We start from the raw sequence: 18165 nt of genomic DNA, 5'->3' as shown, positions 1-18165 counted from the left end.
ACAATTACCTGTATTGAACAACACACACACGCGGCACACGCACACGGAATTGGAGTTTTCTTCGGTTATCTCTTTCGTCCTACGTCCTCACTGCTTCCCTTCTACTACTACTATCTCCCCTCCCTATCCCTTCGCTTCATTTCAACGACTTACTTAACGGTAATAAAGTGTTTTTGGCTACACTCATCATTAGGCGCAATTTGGAGACCGGTGGGGTGGATGGATACGGTTCCGACCCTATTCAAATTTCCCTCCGATAATTTGTTTTTTTTTGTTTTGTTTTGTTTGTTTGTTTTCGTTTTGTTTTAAACTATCAAATGAGACACATCGGTTGCGTAAGTGGGCATGTAGCGGGGCGGCGGTTTGCCGGCCGAGCTAGCATTCTTTCGGTTCACGATGTACTCCTTGTCCTTCGGCCATGCCCGTTCAGGTGTGCGGGGAAGCGGTGGCAGTATCGGGTAGCGCGTCTTTTCCGCATTCTGGCTCGACACTGACTTGGACACAGAGTTCAGCCCGACGTTGTACTGCCGTTGCATGGCCAGGGAAGCACGTAACGTTTTTCGTTTCTAGAAATATAGCAAAAGGAAGGGAAAACCCCTTTTTTAGTAGCGTGTACGAGAACGATTCGGACAGCATGCCTCAAACTGTGTACCTCGATTGTGCCACGCCACTTGTCGGCCGCATGGCGAGCAATTTCCATCTTTTTCTGCTTCTTGATCTGGTGCTTCTTGTAGACCACCTCGATAATAATTAGCCCAATGCCGCCGACGATACCCGCACCGACCAGAATGAACACACCGGCCATATTCTTCAGCCCGAGCGTGTTGGGCGTTTTCTCGAACTGTTCACACTGCTGAACGTTCCCGTGGAAGATCCATTCCTTGTCGAGCGACTCCATGAAACCGCTCTCGTGGAAGTCTAATATTGCTAATGTGACCGCATCCGTCCATGGCGATCCTTTCTGCAGCCCCACGCCGTAACCGCTGCGGCCGAACAGTTCGCCCGCGGTTACGAGCTCGCAGTCCTTCGATGCTTCGTACTCGAGCCGGGACGAGTCCCAAATAAATGCCATCAGTTTACTGGAAATAAAATGAATTTTGTGAATTATCTGCCTAGCATGTCGATGCAATAGATCGATTGATCCACTTACCCATCCTTCACATCCTGAATTGCTTGTTCGGCGGTATCATAATTGTTAGCCTCCATCGTACGGTACATGTTGGACAGTTCGACCTGCCGCCGGAAGTACATATCGACCGAGGAACCCTTCACTGTGGCACAGGTAAGGTTTTCCATCGTGTTCCGCAACCGTGCATCGTTGATACCGGTCAGCTTGGTTTTTGGTCGTTCCAGCACGAGGAAAGCGGCTAGGTTAGCGGTGTACGAGGCGACAATAATCATTGCGAAACCGGCCCACACCATACCTGCAACAAAAGGAAATAACCAGGTTGAAATTAGCCTCTCTCGATCCATCCTCGCAGGTCTCACTCAGGACTACTTACCAAGCACACGAGCCGAAAAGCTTCTGGGCGTCCCTTCCCCGATGCCACTGTTCAAAAGTACGCCCCAAGCGAACCAGATCGCGGAGCTGAGGTTCAGTGCGTCCTCCTCCGTCCCATCATTGCTCGACAGCTTGAACCGGCCGAACGGCGAAAATCGATCTAACAGGTACAGTACGAGCGCGACCACATGCACCGACACCATCACCAGTATCCAGAGCGTATTGCTGAACGGTTGCAGGAAAGAGACGAGCGTACTGGAACGGGACGGTTTCTTCTCCAGTATCGTAATGCCCTGGTATTTGAACGGTTTGGAAAACTCGATAAACTCGGCCCGCTCGGGATTGATCGTAAGCGGCGCTACGATCAGATCGGCCCGTTCGGCCACCAGCTCCCCGATCAATCCGTTCCATTCCTTCTTCACGGTGGTACCGATACCGGTGGTATGATTTTTCAGCTGATAATGACCAAACTGACCGTCGGGCGAGAGGGCCAGATCGTAGGTGAAGTTGATTCTTTGAGCAAGTGCTTTCAACAGATCGATACAATATCCTTTGCAGCAGTATTCTTGTTCTGTGTGGAATCAAGACAATCAAGAATTTAGGAAAATTTTATATGGCATTTATATGGAATTTCGCTTACCATTTCCATTGGTAATATTGAAATGAGGACACACCACCTCATCATCGGCACAGTCAATCTCATCGTCCAGCAGCTTTCGTGCGTACACGAACGGTTTCTCCTCGATCGTAAGCACCTTCAGGTGGGTCGGTATCATTATACCTTCCGGCTTCTTACCCGTATTGCCAGGCCACGTAATACTACTGTCATTGATCTTCAGGCGCATCTTACGCTTCTCCTGTAGAACATAAAGGTAATGTGTAGATGATAAAATCAACAAGAGAAATTCTTAAGGCGTGTATGGATCTAACAAAAGGGTCCCTCGTTCTAGTCTATACATAAAAGAACGTAATATCCTTACGTATTCCCGAGCGCGTGACGCACCCGAACCAACACCGAACCGAACTTCGTCTTCGTCGTAGCTTAGCAACAGCGAGCAAGCGAAAGAAGAAAGGAAGAAGAGAAAGGCGAGGATACCTCCCTCCAACGACCACTAGATTGCCCGATCGAAGATTTTCAAAATTACATATAAATGCTCGTACAAGAAGGATGTGCTACTCTATCGCAAAAAGTTTTGTTATTTGTTTAATGTTAGTTATACATTTTTAATGAAACATATTCGAAAGATTCTGGAGTATAGCATATGTAGAACAAAACACAAAATTTTTAAATTGAACCAAGGGAAGAGGTCAGGGAGAGAAGCTAGATAGAGAGAACACACGAAAAAGAGCACGGAAGAAAGACATGGAAATGGAGAAGTCAATTAGATCTGAATAACAACTACATTAACTTATTGCGAAACGCATTTGCACCTACTCAAGTCGAGCTGCAATGATAACACCTGACGGATTCCAAACAACAATGGCATATTCCAGTAAAGGGCTTTCAGGCAAGGCGAATCAGACATTTCGGAGGTGATTCATCTGAAGAATCCTATAAGCCGAGTTTATCATGTCCAGTGGTAAAACTGTGTTGAGAAGCGTTCACTCAGCATTTGCCTTGGAAAATTTGGGATGGAAAAATAACAGAATCTAAAATTCGCCAGGACAAAGAAACGATTTAAAAACCCATGACAGCCGACAAGAACTGCTGTCGACCTATTACACCTAAACAAACGGGTAAACGTGCCATTTCACGGCCATTCACGGCACAAACGTGCCATTTCAGGGCACCGGAGTTTACGGTTGCAAAATTTTATGTTCTACTGAGCCTTGACTGGTAATATATAAAACTTCGTGAGCCATCCAATGGCCGTCGTGACCTTAGAAGGTCGTTAAACAAAGAAGAAAGATACATCTGCTGAAAGACTCCCCTAAAGACGATGTAGACAAGTAGCTGGAACCTAAGCATTGATAGCGACTATGTCTCCTAATCCACCCTGAGCTGATTAACAGGATCTGTATCTGTTAAACCGGCCGTAAATCTACCCAATACATCCAATCATCTCGCACTGTCTCCGAGATTTATGATGCCCCACTATGGAGGATGATGATAAGTCGTATCAAAAAATACGTGACTCTACACACACACACTATCCTGCAGCTGGATCTCGCGATTATTTTTAAAAACATACTCACCGAATCGTAATGGAAGCTTCCCACTTTAACAAACGAATGGTTCTCGTGCACATTGATAACATCGTACTCGGCGTACATACGGTCCCCGTTATCGTCGAACGCCACCTGGCCCGTTTCGCCGCGAATGTTTCTCGTCTTCAAGTACCCGAACAATCGTTTACCTGTTGGTTGTCGGTGGAAGAAGAGTTTAAAGGTTGATTAATACAGAATACGAGCCCATCGTCCATATTAAGGACCACCTACCAGACTCCCAGATCGCTCCCGAATCATCACAATCTTTCGGTGCTTCGGTGATGGTTTCATTCACCGTCATTTCCTTGATTGCCGATGCGAGTATATAAATAGCATCCTGAAAAGGTAAGTATGTATAAATTGTATTGTCCAAAAAAACCTGCCTCGCTCGCTACTACTATAACAACCTACCCTTATGTGATCCGTTTCGTTCTCTGCATTATTGAGCTTCAAACCGATAATACCGGTTGGAGTGTTGTTTGCACTGAGTGCCTGCTCGGTTACTATCCAAATGTGCCCATACTCGGTCATGTTGTGGATGGCAGCGTCACGGAAAATTACATACGCATCCTCTTGGCTGCATTTGGTGAGAGTGAAAATTTTTGTTTGAAAACAGACGCCAGTCCACATCGAACCCTCCTCCTCACTGCTTACCTCGCATAAAGCAGATAGACACGCGACTGTGCCGTTTTCATGTCCATCAGGTAGGAGCTAAAGCTATCCAACTTCGGTTCAAACTCAACGATCGATTCCACCGTCGCCCGTACATCGATATCGTCATAGTTTGTCTGCGATGTCGTCTGGAACCGACCGAGCACGGCACGTCCATCCGTATCGGAGCTGTGTATGATGATAACCTAGTTTCGAAAAATCGAATAATGGTAAATGAGAGCGCCAAACCCCTCAAAACGATGTCAGCAAGAGGGTTCTCTTGCCCCCCGCGTACCTTAGTGTAGCCGAAGTGGCTCAAAATTTCCAACCAAACGTCCGCTTGGTGGTAATACGGAGGCACCGTACGTAGGAACGACACGTGAATATTCTTATCGGAGAAGGCGGCCTCACGCGACGAGATGCCGATGACGGGAATTTGGTAGAATCCGCTGGTGTAGCTAACGGCCGCTGGTGATAGATCTCCGGTCGGTTCGTGCGACACCACTACCGCGTAAACCTGGTGCACGATAAACACAGACACACACACACGTGCGGCACATAAAACACAGAGAAAAAAAAGAAGCATTAATTAGATTGCACTACTTAATGGTGGTACGAAAAAATAGGAACCACCCTTTCCCTTTCTCGACATGCCTTACCCTTCGGGATATCAGGTGTTTACAAACATTGAGCGCTGTTTTGATGGGATTTTTATCGATCCGAATCGTCTTATCGTAGTAGGTGGTACCGCGTGGAACATACTGTTGGTCAAAGTTCAGATGCTGCAAGGAGAAGAAAACACAGATATGCACACACCCGGATGTGTCCCGTGATAAACAACACCCCATCATCATCATCATCATCATTGGCATCATCAGCATCATTGTCACAATGAGTACAACAATGAAATGTCGCGCGCGCCACACACACACTCACACACACATACGGACGGACGGACACACATTCCAATGCACTGCGCGCGTCCTTAAACGCCCCACCCGGCCACTATATTCCCGCCCCCCAAAAACCCCATTGGCAAGGATGGGCAAGAAGTATGTGTCTGTGTGCATCTATGTGTGCGCGAATTGGTTAGGTAACACTTACCGCAATCACGGTACCGAAGTGGGATTCACTCTCGTTATTGCTCAGCACACCACCGATGTTGTAGTAGGAAGGACTTTCGCTGCCGGTGGGTTTCTGGGCGAGCAGGGCCTGCGGTATCATCAGGCACAGCAGCAAACAACAGGACGCGGGCAGCATTCGTGTTAACTTCATTTTCAGGCGTACGACCTAGGAGGGACCCTCCCGTTTTTCCCACTACTGCATAGCACTACTGCTCCGTCCTGCTACACGCACGCACGCACGCACACACCACCGTGGATGTCCTTTCTACGAGAGGTCGTTCGTGGTGCCTGCTGCTGGTCCTTGGGAACACGAATTTTCCTCCCGCTAATTCACTTGGCACAACCCCCACTACCACCACTCCCAACCGACCAACCCACAAGCATACACACACCCCAAAAACACTCACTCACTACCGACTCTGACACAGGCAACGGGATCTAGTAGCACGCCTAATTCTTGCGCAATTCCTTCACTCCATGCTGCTGCTGCTGTTGCTGTTGGTGATGGTGCTGCTGCTGGATCGGAGCTGATGAAAAAGCTGAAATGTGCAACATTTTTTCCTCTCGGGGGGGGGGGCACCACTTTTCGGGCGAGGGGCCACTGTGACTGGCACTCAAAAACCCTATGGAACGATGAAAAAAGGCTATTTCGTAGCTGTCAAAATCGTTGGGTGTAAGGACATTGCCAGTACATGCCCTCCTGCCCAAAAAAGTAACAAGCGTGGTTAGGGCGTTTAAGATACCCGAGAGCACACAGGGAGTCCCCGTCTGCGCATGACGACCGATTCGGGGATAGTACATCCTCACAAACAGCTGATTGATGAAGGACGCGAAATACCCCCTAAAATGCGAGAGAAACACTATAGCACTAGTGTTCGTCGAAGAGAGAGATAGAGAGAGACTGAGTCCTTCCCTGATTCTGCGAACCGTGCACACGGTGCAACGTCACGGGGACACGCGCGCGCGGCCACTCTCTTATTTACATTCGCGGCGCTAGGCTATAAAGCGTTTTATTGCCGGAACTGCTAGGATTTACACGCTTGGGCAGCTTTCATTTAACTGCACAGATTATCCGTTAAACTGACAGGGCGAATGCAGGGACAATGATTCGTTAATCGAAATCATCACACCAGTGCGACTCGTGCGACGATTGCTTCCATTAACCAGGTTTCGTAATTAATCGGGGCCTAATTTAAAAATTAATGCTTCAACAGTTTCTGGACACATTACGATGTCAAGCCGTCTTGGGCTACTCTTTAGAGCTTCCAGGACTCTTTTTCTCCATTACCTGGATAATGTTGCGCACAAGAATATATCTACTAACTGATTTTTGCTATTCTTGAGCCCAAAGTCGAAGCACTTCCTATGTCCTAGCATTCAACCCAATTGTCCCACGACTTTGATAATATTTATTTTACGTACGAAACATTTAGTACATCCTGAATTTTTATCCTGAGTCCTAAAACATTCAACCAGTGGCAAACTGAACCGTAAGCGAACTGAGCTTGATCCCAGGCTCTTTTTCGATTGTCTGACACCTGAATGATTGATTGAATGATACCTGAACTTTGTCCACTTTTTAGGGTCAAGGAGGGTTAATTTAGTCCTAGTTGCATTGTCAATCCTGTTCACAATACAACGCAACGAATGGCCTTTCCCTGGTGATTTCCATTCATAAGCTTACGTGCCTAAAGACATCTTCCAATCAATCCAAATAAAAATGAACTTCTCTGCAACAATTCAATCGACAGATATTAAGGTGAAAATCAGAACTCAGTTCCAAACGTGTGTAGGTGCACTCCATTCCGTTTCAACTAGATATCCCCCAGACATACCCTCCACCTACTGTCTCCTTAATGACTTCGAACGCATCTATCAGTAGATTGTCCAGCCCTCCCGAGCCATGGGTTGCGTCGTCGCAAGCCATCACCGCATACCTCAGGGCCACCTCAATGCCACCTCCAACAACAACAACAACAACAACGACGTCAGCATGAAATGATAACGTTATCGCCCATCTCGAGAGTCTTTAGTTTATCAGCCTGGTCGAGACATTGCGAGACATTTCTTCACAGGCTGTGTCACAGTTGCGGTGTCTTGCTGGTTGTGTGGACAATCGTTTGTGTGCATCAAAACAGTTCGTTAGCTTAGCCAAACGACCAGACACCCACCTGATCTCAGGGATCACAGGATGCTTAATACATTTTCCGTGCTTTCGCCACACCTTAAGTTTAAGTATAAGTTCGTTACGATCGACAATTTGGCCTTCAAGTTTCATTATCGGGCCACATTCATCATCCTGCTCGTGTGCACCCTGCTGGTGACATCAAGGTGAGTCGTCCGCGCGCGTCGAGTGCTTTGTTGCAAAAGTAACAAGTGTTCTCTTCCACACACCAGACAGTACATCGGAGAGCACATCCGGTGTATTACGGGTGGCTCCATACCGGAGCATGTCATCAACACGTTCTGCTTCTTCACCACCACCTTCACCGTCATACGGCACTACAACGAATCGTTGCTACAGGATGGAGTACTTCCGCATCCGGGTGTCGGTCCCATGTACACGGAAGATCCGGTAAAGCATCATGCCTACTACCAGTGGGTTCCGTTCATACTCTTCCTGCAGGCCCTCACGTTCTACGCTCCCCACATGCTGTGGCGTATGAATGAAGGTATGTGTTGCTCATTTCGTCATCCCGCACATACACAGGATGAGTCACAAACGCATTCCGCTTATCTCCCTCTTACTCGTAGGTGGTCGGTTGAAGAATCTCGTCGACGGATTACACATGGCACACCTCACCGAGCATTACACTGCCAAAGCGAACCTCAGCTTCGGTCCAAAGTGTACGCTCCTATCGCAGGACACCGTAGACGCCAAGTTGCGCACGGTAAAGCGCGAATTTTCCAACCATTTTATGGTCCAGCGGCACTGGGCATCGCGTCACATCCTGTGCGAGGTACTGAATCTCCTAAACTGCATCCTGCAGATCGTGTTTACCAACATCTTTCTCGGGCGCAAATTCTGGAACCTTGGGCCAAGCTTCATCGAGGAAGACTTTACCGGCAAAATGGATGTGCTCGACACGGTCTTCCCGAAGGTGACCAAGTGTCACTTTTACAAGTACGGTCCGACTGGTTCGATCCAGAAACATGACGCACTGTGCATAATGGCACTGAACGTGATAAATGAGAAGATTTTCACCTTTCTGTGGTTCTGGTATGTGGTGCTGTTTTGTGTTTCCGTGCTGGCGATTTTATGGCGAATGCTTACACTAATCCTGCACAACAGGTAAAACAAGATAAATCCTTGCAGATATACTTACATGATCTTTTACTAATGCTCCTCTTTCGACCATTTTTTCCACCACAACAGATCGTACAGGTTCACAGCACTGATCCTATCGTTTGCCAGTCCGGGTCGTTTGAATCCACAGGATGTGGAGATCATTACGAAACGGTTGCGGTTTACCGAGTGGCTGTTTCTGTACTATTTGGCCAAAAACATGGATGCTCATCTGTTCCGCAAGGTGCTGAGACAGATAACGGATGAGATGAGGCATCCAAACAGGGATGAAGATCACGACAGCCAACAGGGCATTGATACGGTCGATGGTGAACATGACATGGACGATAGTGACATGGCGATGGTGAAACTGCGATACGAGGATGATCACAAGAAGGCTTAATCTATAAGGCTCTACTATAAGGCTTAATTTTGACAAAAGTATTATATTGATAGTTTTTATGAAATACTATTTAAAAAAATAAAACTAATCTTCTGATCGCGTTTGTGATAAGTACAGTATCGATACTCCTTTTAATTCTTCGTTTATAGAATCTTTCGAAGCTAGGGAAAACGACAAGTGTATCTGGCTGCTTTTTTTCTCTTCTCTGTTTAAAGCTATTTTTAAAACAAACAAACCTCGAACAATGCCCAACCTAGCCTCGTGTAACGGATGACCGTACCCATTTTGAAACCCTCCAAAATTGCCCACCCCAACCTCAGCCAAATTACTGTTTAGTCGTTTAGACGCTCACTTCAAATTGCTGACCCGTACAATGATGGGGACTCAGGTCCAGCCGATAACCCGCGAGACAATAATAATTACCAGTACCAGCGGACTTGCTACTCAATGGGAAATATTCCCATGCCGATGAAATTGGCGTATACTTCTGTATAACTTAGAAAATAATTGTTAAACGAGTGATGCAAAGAAAGATATGCAATTCGTTTGTATGTATCAAGAGTAGAATTTCATTTAATTAGCTATTACCGACAAACTGGCTGATGATAAACTCAAATAAGCTTAAGAATTCCGGCATCCGAAAGCCTTCTATTCCCGTGTGCATCTGGGCTGGAGAAGACTATGGCTATCAACACATTCTCTTAGCATGGTTTGCGTTCGTCCTTCGTAGTGCTATGCTAGTGTTAATCACCACAAATTAAATCCCGTGACAGTTTATTCTTTAACGCCATGTCACGTACGTTCGCCGATGTCATGGAACCTGATTTCCCAAGAGAATGTTTTGCGCGCGAATTTCGTTCTTTTTTGGGAGGGAATTACTTTATGGAAACTACCATCATCTTTCTTCCTGTTCCTTTGTCACGATGGTACACTATTAATAGAGCACACGTATTATTAACGCTGATACATTTCACAATGGAATTAATCATGTTTAAAGATGCAAAAGTGGCAAGCAAAAAAAAGGTGAGGAAATCACACGAGAAACGAGAGTTCTCTGTTTATGTTAAAGTTTTGTTTTTTTCAGGAAAGAGAGTAATTCCAGAAAGCATAGGGCAGCCCCTCTTGGGAAATTTGATATCTTCGGAGAGACGAACTAATGGCATGATTGGGTGTAAGTGTAAGTTTGATACCTGTTATCTATGCTCTAAAAGCTTAAATTAATGTTTCATCTAACATTGCATCAAATCGCCGAGAGGACTACATAAAATCAGCTGGATAATAAGCACAATAAGCAAAAGCATAAATTCCTTCTTACAACGCCACCGAAGTAGTGGCAAGTGTTGGCCTGTCCACCACTGTATAAGCATGAGTCAGGGGATTCGAACGAACGCATCACACGTTCGTGCAGGCAACGCACTAGCACTAGGGACGATTTATCCGCCGTTGTGGATCGAGAGAAAACCACCATCGAATAATGACTCTTCGGCTCTGTGTGCCATCTATAAAAGAGCGCAGCGAAAGACGGCGTACGCACGGACGGTCGGGTCGACGCAATCGAAACGCAAATTATCTCATCCCAAACACCACCTGAGTGAGTGAAATAGTACTACGGTGTTGCAGAGTCGTACACTTCAGCACGATTGGAGAGACGAGGAGACGAGGATTGACAGTGGGGAAAATTTTTATAAGGGCGCTTATGTCTCAGGTCAGAAAACAAGTGTCCCCATATTTAAAAATCGGTAATCCGTGTTAAAAATGAAATCGCATATATGACAGTTCAACATCGATTTTAACAGTTGGAAATATGTCGTGGCCCGCGGTCTTTAGATTACAAAGTGACTAAAGTAAACACTATAAAGTACTAGACAAAAAATATATGAAGATAATTCAGTAAGTGTTATTTTCTTATTTTAAGTATGCAAGTAAGCAGGAATAGATATTAAGCTGTGCAAGTGTAGATCTGATATTTCATACGACAAGATCAGATTCAAATTTTGTTAGAATGGTTCTTTTTTGGATAGAAATGACCTATCAGGCACAAGAAATTTAAAACTACAGATAGTCGATATTCGAAGGGCAAGATCTTCAGAGTTGGACAAAGACACCGAGCACACTAGTGACACGTTCATGGCACAATACTGATATCTATCATTAGGAGCCTTTAGTGGAATTTTTTCTACCACTTTAATGTGTTTGGAACGACCTTATTCTCCGTGTATCAGCTACCAAAAAGACCAAAGATTGTACCTCATGTCACATTAACACCCGAATGCATTCTTGCACAACTTCCATGACCAAACTCTAGTAATATCGTCTCTGATCACCTAATAAAAATTAAATTAAGCTGTTGCGATTCTCTGGTCATCTGAAACTGAAAACACCTCCACGAAAACGCTTACAAAACCTGCCAGCACTGTATCATCTCAACAAACGGTACTATGGCAACATATATATATGCACGACTACGACACGACGCGGACTTGATCGCATGAAAGAAGCCAATCCCTAAAGGGAAGGGACCAACCGAAACGCAGGGCGGCAAAGGGCGACACAAAAAGGGTGCACCGCGGCCATTATTATGCTCTCAGGCACTCTGTGGCGGCAGCGACAAAGTGCGCTGAGCGATGTGCTTGTTCGTTCCACCGCACACAGCTGGCAAACGTTGCTCTCCGGTCGGAACGAATCACAACTCCGGAGAACGGCACGCTGTGAACAGTCGCGTACCAGGGCCAGCTCAACGTGCACCGTGTCGTATGTGTTGTGACTATGTTGTGAAGCCAGTTTTTTTCTCCGTGTTCTGTTTTGTTTCTTCCTTTTTTCGTTATTTCGATTAGTATTTATTAACTTTTGCTGGTCCGCACAAATGGTTACGGCTTGAAAGGCGCGCGTGTAAAGTGGTGTTTGGGTTAGTGTGATTGTTCGGTGATAAGAGTAAATCGGTTGCTGCTGACATCGATTGGTTATGGTATAGTTAATTTAGTTGTTTAAAAAAAGTTTACTACAAAGTGAAAACAACAAGGGTGTAAAAGCTATTGGCAAAGGTCGACCAGTACGTTTCAATTAGATGAGTGTTGTAGTGTGGTGTGCCCACCATTAAACGTCCAACAAGTGTCCTCCCGTTAATCCCGTACCTTGGGCACAAGGTTTTACCAAATACCGAAGAGTTTAGTGTAAAAATTGTGGCCACAATCACAGCGAACTGTTGCTTCAGTTGAACCGAAAAAAACAGGCGCTCATTAGCTCGGGGTCAGATAGCGTTCAAAGGGAAAGCAACAAGCCATTGGTAACAAGCGGCAAGGTGAGTTCGCGCTGGCTCTGGCAGCCCGAGAGATTGGCCCCAATTTTGTGTGTATTTTTCTCTTCTTGCAATCAAAATGAATCCCACTGATTGAACGTGGCGCAGCCTCGCAGCTCTTGCGTCTTCTGTTTTGCGGGTTTGCGGTAATGCGTGTTGTGTTGCCTCCCTGCTGCCAGGGACCAAGGTTCTACAGCAATCGAATCCACATCCACAGCCGCCACACAGATAATGAAGAAGGTACACCGGGGGAAAGCGTATGTGGAAGAGAGCAGAACATCCAGACACATCCGCCACCGCCACCACATGGTTATTACAGAGACCCTGAGCAGGTCTCGGAGAACAGGGTTGAAGCGAGATGAGTCCGAACAATGACGTCGCGGCGCATTGTCATTGTCGGCTATTGGGGCGCAATCAGAGGGACTGAGCAACAGGGGCGACACGTACCCCTGGTTGGGTAGTCACGCAGCACATGACGACCACTACACCCTAGTCCACTCCGGCAAAACAAGTGTCATTTTTATTAACCTTTGCTGTGGAGGCTGGCCATCCCTTCTCCGCAGCGATCCGTTTCCCCCTCCGACGGATGGATCAAATAATGCGCATCTCGCTGGAACCTCATTCTCCGCCCCGGCTCCGGTGTACATGGTGACATGCTCTCTCTCTGGTTGGGTAAGAAGCGTCCCACAACCAGAAGCATACGGTTTTGCCAGAGCATGGACAGCGCGCGCTATGTGCTCTGTTGTGTGTCTGTGTATGCGCTGCAAGTTGGGTGTAGTTTTGCGCGTTCTTTTGGTAACGCCATGGACGAAAAACAGATTTTGCTTATGATGCAATTAATTCGCCGTGTTCATCCATTTTGTTTGCATCAGATTTCTTTTTAAAACAAATATTCGCAGCAATTACGGAATTACTGGAACTGGACTTTTTTGAAACAACTTATCGGGCCTGGTGCAATCGAGCGAACCGCCCGAGTCAACCAATCCTAATCTATCGCCGTTAGCAATTTAGACGCGCCAGGCTGCAACCTCAGCCGACGCTCATTCACCCAACGCGGTGCAGCAAACGAGGTCCAAACCAGCTGCTTACTTTCGAACCTCCTTCAATGGGTTGGAATTGTTAGAAGCAACGCAGACCCACACACACGCACATAAAAACGTTCCAGAAGTTGGCCCAAGTAATCTGATGGCCTCGACCTGCGCGCACCAACCCTTCATTCATCTCCATCCATTCGAGCCGTTTTAGCCCTAATGGAATTGGAATGTTTGATTGGAATGAATTGGAATCCACGATCTTCTCGCTCGCACCAACACGCCCCAGTACCGAACGGTTACACTATCCGCCACGGCAACTTCTCTTTTGCCTACTACCAATTCCAGGCGACCCAGGTTCTGACCGCACGTTCTTTTCACTTCCCAAGATCACGTACCTTCCCCTTCGACTGGGGGAAGAAGATCAGTCCAAGATCGTTGGTGGGACAGACTTAACTACATTCTTCCTTCTTTTCGTGGACAGAACCAATTAACACATACTACTACTGCACCATTCGGGCCTCCGGGGGGACACTTGGTCACGCACGCACGTCCTCGTGCCATGCAGTCGTCTGCTCACTCACTTACGCCCGTACCAAAGAAGGTATTTTGTGGCTAGACCTTGCTAGAGCCGCTCTATTCAGTATTGATACGTGGCGGTGACGTTTAGACCGACGACACCGAGAGAATCGGAGAGTTTTCCACTGGCGAGTAAGCGCTGAACGCCAGTATTCTAAGCGTACAGTTGAAAAGATGTTGATTGAATTTTAATTGCGAAAGACAAATCAAGCGACGTGCTTCGTAAACATGGCTACGCGCCATTTCTTTCGGAAAGAAACCGTGCCTTGTTTCACATGTTTGGCATATCAAATTCTCGAATCCCATTTCCTGACGATCGTTCAGAGTTTCTCATCAGTTCATGACGTTGCCATACGAACCACTGTTTACACAATTGCTGGGGTTGTTGTGCCTGTTGGAGGGACTGCACCAATCGCAGACGAAATAAATGCTTATTTTGGCCTATTCCATTCGAACGGCACTAGAGCGCAGATAAGGTGCAGGCGACATGAGTTTCTTTGAGTGTCATGCAAACTTCACCGAACCCAAGCCCGAGCGTCTCATCACATGGCATACACCAGAGCAATTGTCCTATATTTAATTTGTTTACTCTAACGCTATAGCCCTCAAACCTTTGCCGGTGGATGCGGGATGTGAAGGAAACCTCTGGAGAGGGCTTCCTCCAGCTCAGTTGCGATGACAAAACAATTGTTTGTATTTCAAACGATTGTAACTCTGCAATTGACGTGTCGATGCGCTTGTTAGTGTAGCATGTTACCGAAGATGCTGTGTCGTGCTAAATCTAAGCTTTATCAACAACATAAAACGTGCTGTGTGGACACATGATGGCGCAGCAAATTAAACCGTGTACTCTGTTCGAGGGGGGTTTGAGCAGCGATAGGATCGCACATGAGGATGGATGGATGTTTTATAAATATAGGCAAGAATCCAAGATTCTGGTTAGCAGTTGCTAACAAGGTAGGACCGGTGTAAAATCTCGTTCCCACTACTACTAATATCTGGTCGTTAACTGTATCTGTATAGCAGTTCTTGCTTAGATTTTCAACCTCCCAAGATAACTTTTCTTGACTAGCTACAGTCATAATCATAGACAATCATAACAATTGTTCCAAGAGGGTTCAAGTTATTCGAAGCAGCCGAATTTTGGTACGGCCTTATCTAGGTAGACTATTACACGTTAAATTACACTAAAAATGACATTCTCATAGAGGTTCGTTGTCTGCCATGTTGAAATCTCCAACTTTCAAGTCTTACAGCACGTGTCAGATATTTCGACTAGTACAAGGCAATCCACATACGAGACAATTAGTAAAGCAAAACTAATATGAGACGAGACAAATAGTAAGCAAAGCTCATCATGCATACGATCGTGTAAATATCAGCATCCATGGGTCGTAGTCACATTTTTCAAATAACATCGATAAAGCATATGCAACTCCGGGTGGCATGCTCATGCTACTCGAGTGTCGATTGATTAATCAGAAGCACGACAGCAACTGTGTACACATATTTCTTGCTCGATCGATCTCTGTAGGTTACCCCGGACTAAGAGGGAAGGTTATCTCGAGTTAGTAAACAGTTGAGAAAAATAAATTATAATCTCTTCTATGTTTCTTTCATTGCAGTACCCGTACAGGCTGGCCACCTTCGCAGTTCCAGCTGGAGGACAAGCGTTTTGGCTAAGATGAACTAGCCTAACAATTGAACAGCATCCGCCTCATCATCGCCTAGAACCATCCGTATCATATCAACGCGTAGGAAGGGCTAGAATTCGATCACCACCATGTTTAAGCTACTCGGAGGTTTGAAGCAGTACTTCAAACTTCAGGAAATCCAAACGGACAATATAGTGTTCCGGCTACACAACACCTTCACCACCGCGCTGCTACTCGCGTGCAGCTTAATCATCACCGCCACACAGTATGTCGGCAATCCGATCAGCTGCATCGTTGGCGGCGTTCCGGCCCACGTCGTCAACACGTTCTGCTGGATTTCGAGTACCTTTACCATGCCGGACGCATTCCGCAGACAGGTTAGGTTGTGTGCGTGAGTGCGCCAAAACGGAAATGGAACTCAAATACTTCCCCACTCGATTTTAGGTTGGACGTGAAGTGGCACATCCCGGCATTTCGAACGATTTTGATGACGAAGATGCGAAGAAATACTACACCTACTACCAGTGGGTTTGCTTTGTGCTGTTCTTCCAGGCAAGTCAAGCGACCGACTTCATACTTTATTCAGGAAAAAAGCGATCGTTTATCTTGGTTATTTGTGTGTGTATTCGTAGGCTATCGCTTGTTACACTCCAAAGTTCATTTGGGACGCCGTCGAAGGCGGTTTGATGCGAATGATTGTGATGGGACTGAATAGAGGTGCGTGCAAGGAGCAGGAAAAGTGTGCCAAAAAGCAGATACTGCTAGACTACTTGCTGACTCACCTCAGGCGGCACAAGGTTTATGCTATCCGGTACTGGATCTGTGAGGCGCTTTGCTTTATCAACATCGTGGTGCAGCTGTGGCTGATGAATCGCTTCTTCAACGGTGAATTCATCTCGTACGGTTGGGACGTTCTGCAGTACTCGGACCAGCCACAAGAACAGCGGGCCGATCCTATGGTGTTTGTGTTCCCGCGCGTCACCAAGTGTAACTTCTACAAGTATGGTGCGTCCGGATCGATCCAAAAGCACGACGCGATGTGCATTTTACCGCTTAACATCGTCAACGAGAAGACGTACATCTTTATCTGGTTTTGGTATATTATTTTGGCCTCCTTTTTGGCGGGGCTAATCGTGTACAGGTACTGATGGTTTAGCCGAAAATTGCATCTTCTTCGCATAACGATTAATTAACTAAACAAATTCCTTCCTTCCTTCCAGAGCTGTCATCATTTTTGTGCCTGCGGTGCGATCGAAGCTACTGAACGCACGTAACCGGATGGTATCTCGGAATGTCGCGAAAACCATTTCGGCCCACCTGGACGTTGGAGACTGGTGGATTGTGTATATGCTCGCGCGAAACCTCGACCCAATCATATTCAAGGACGTAGCAACGGAGCTGGCGAAACGTATCGAGTTGACCGATGCGGACGAAAACGATCAGAATGAAAAGAAACGAATGCACTAGCACTGCGCACATATCCTCGCAATTGCACATATACTATGCATTACGTAGATCGGGTTTATCGGGACACAAAAATAAGCGTCTGCAAGCCCTTAAATGTTGTACGATGTAGCAAGACACACAATTCGAGCAATTGTATGCAACATGGACAAAACATTTCACGCAGTTTTGAACGAACAAACGTTAGCTTTAAAGCTGCTACTACATCTTCATCATAGTACATTTTTGTTTTAAAATTGTTTAAAAAGAACTTATCAGGCATTCAACCAAAATTGCTAAAACTGTTTTGAACAAGCAGTCGCTTGTTTTTTTGTTCTGATAAACCCTATAAAGCTGCCACTCCATAAGAGGACCATCCATGGAATCTCTATTAGTGTTTCGAAAATTTGTTCCAAGACAATGAAGCCAGGTTTCCTAGCGTGCCACACGTGCGGATAGTGATTGTTTTTTACACGTAAAACGATCGACATTCCACGCTTGTTTTTTATACAAAGTTTGAGAGATGGAAAGAACGGATTTGTAACAGTTGTAATTGTTTTTAATCAATCTCGGATCTATATTTATACAAGAGAGTTAGAGCGCTATAAACTAAATAATAAGAATCAACACACTCTTCATCGCGCACAACTGCAACAACGCTTTTTAAGGAAGGATAGAGTTTAGGAGCTAGAGAGAACTAGTTGTGCACACCGCCGATGAGGCAAGATTATCCAACAATCGTGATCACCCCCCCCATCCTGTACGTGCCTCCTGTATTCCTTCCCGGCTGTACTCAGACCGTAGCGACGATGGTTTAGGATTATATATTGTAAGGAAAAAGACAATCAATAAAATGCAAGCTACAAGCACAAACTCGATCCTACGACAAAACCACCCAAAAATGTGGTTTAATAATTCTTTTAAGGAATTTTATATTTTTGCGAAAGCGAAGAAATCGACCAGAATACCAGAACCAATAAATCTCGACC

The 18165-nt window shown here is 46.0% G+C and overlaps 4 protein-coding genes across 5 annotated transcripts in view; 3 read left to right on the top strand and 1 right to left on the bottom strand.

The window, feature by feature from the left end:
- Positions 1-175: 175 nt before the first annotated feature.
- On the bottom strand, positions 176-5639 carry LOC126556953 (glutamate [NMDA] receptor subunit 1). The gene is made up of 12 exons (XM_050212531.1): positions 5465-5639; positions 5020-5142; positions 4656-4877; positions 4364-4566; positions 4121-4286; positions 3941-4046; positions 3698-3858; positions 2142-2358; positions 1503-2072; positions 1151-1424; positions 653-1079; positions 176-566 (listed from the first exon to the last, which is right to left on the bottom strand). Exons 1-12 carry the CDS (start codon positions 5633-5635, stop codon positions 306-308), a joined length of 2901 nt encoding a protein of 966 aa, XP_050068488.1. The 5' UTR covers positions 5636-5639; the 3' UTR covers positions 176-305.
- LOC126556978 (uncharacterized) overlaps positions 1705-18165 on the top strand; it is a 91598-nt gene continuing 75137 nt past the window's right edge. For both annotated transcript variants that reach the window (XM_050212565.1, XM_050212563.1), the window contains exon 1: positions 1705-1709. The gene's annotated coding sequence lies outside the window, so the exon portion shown is untranslated. The remainder of the gene's footprint in view (positions 1710-18165) is intronic.
- Positions 7656-9173, top strand: LOC126558119 (innexin inx7). The gene is made up of 4 exons (XM_050214073.1): positions 7656-7815; positions 7882-8156; positions 8239-8776; positions 8861-9173. The coding sequence occupies exons 1-4, from the start codon at positions 7676-7678 to the stop codon at positions 9171-9173; spliced, it is 1266 nt and encodes a 421-aa protein (XP_050070030.1). The 5' UTR covers positions 7656-7675.
- Positions 15823-17200, top strand: LOC126559842 (innexin inx1). Its single transcript, XM_050216014.1, has 4 exons — positions 15823-16110; positions 16178-16285; positions 16366-16874; positions 16954-17200. The coding sequence occupies exons 1-4, from the start codon at positions 15862-15864 to the stop codon at positions 17198-17200; spliced, it is 1113 nt and encodes a 370-aa protein (XP_050071971.1). The 5' UTR covers positions 15823-15861.

The sequence above is a fragment of the Anopheles maculipalpis genome, chromosome 2RL (genome assembly GCF_943734695.1).
Source record: "Anopheles maculipalpis chromosome 2RL, idAnoMacuDA_375_x, whole genome shotgun sequence".
Lineage (NCBI taxonomy): Eukaryota > Metazoa > Arthropoda > Insecta > Diptera > Culicidae > Anopheles > Anopheles maculipalpis.
Note: the sequence above shows the minus strand (reverse complement) of the source record. Positions and strands in the feature narration are given on the sequence as shown.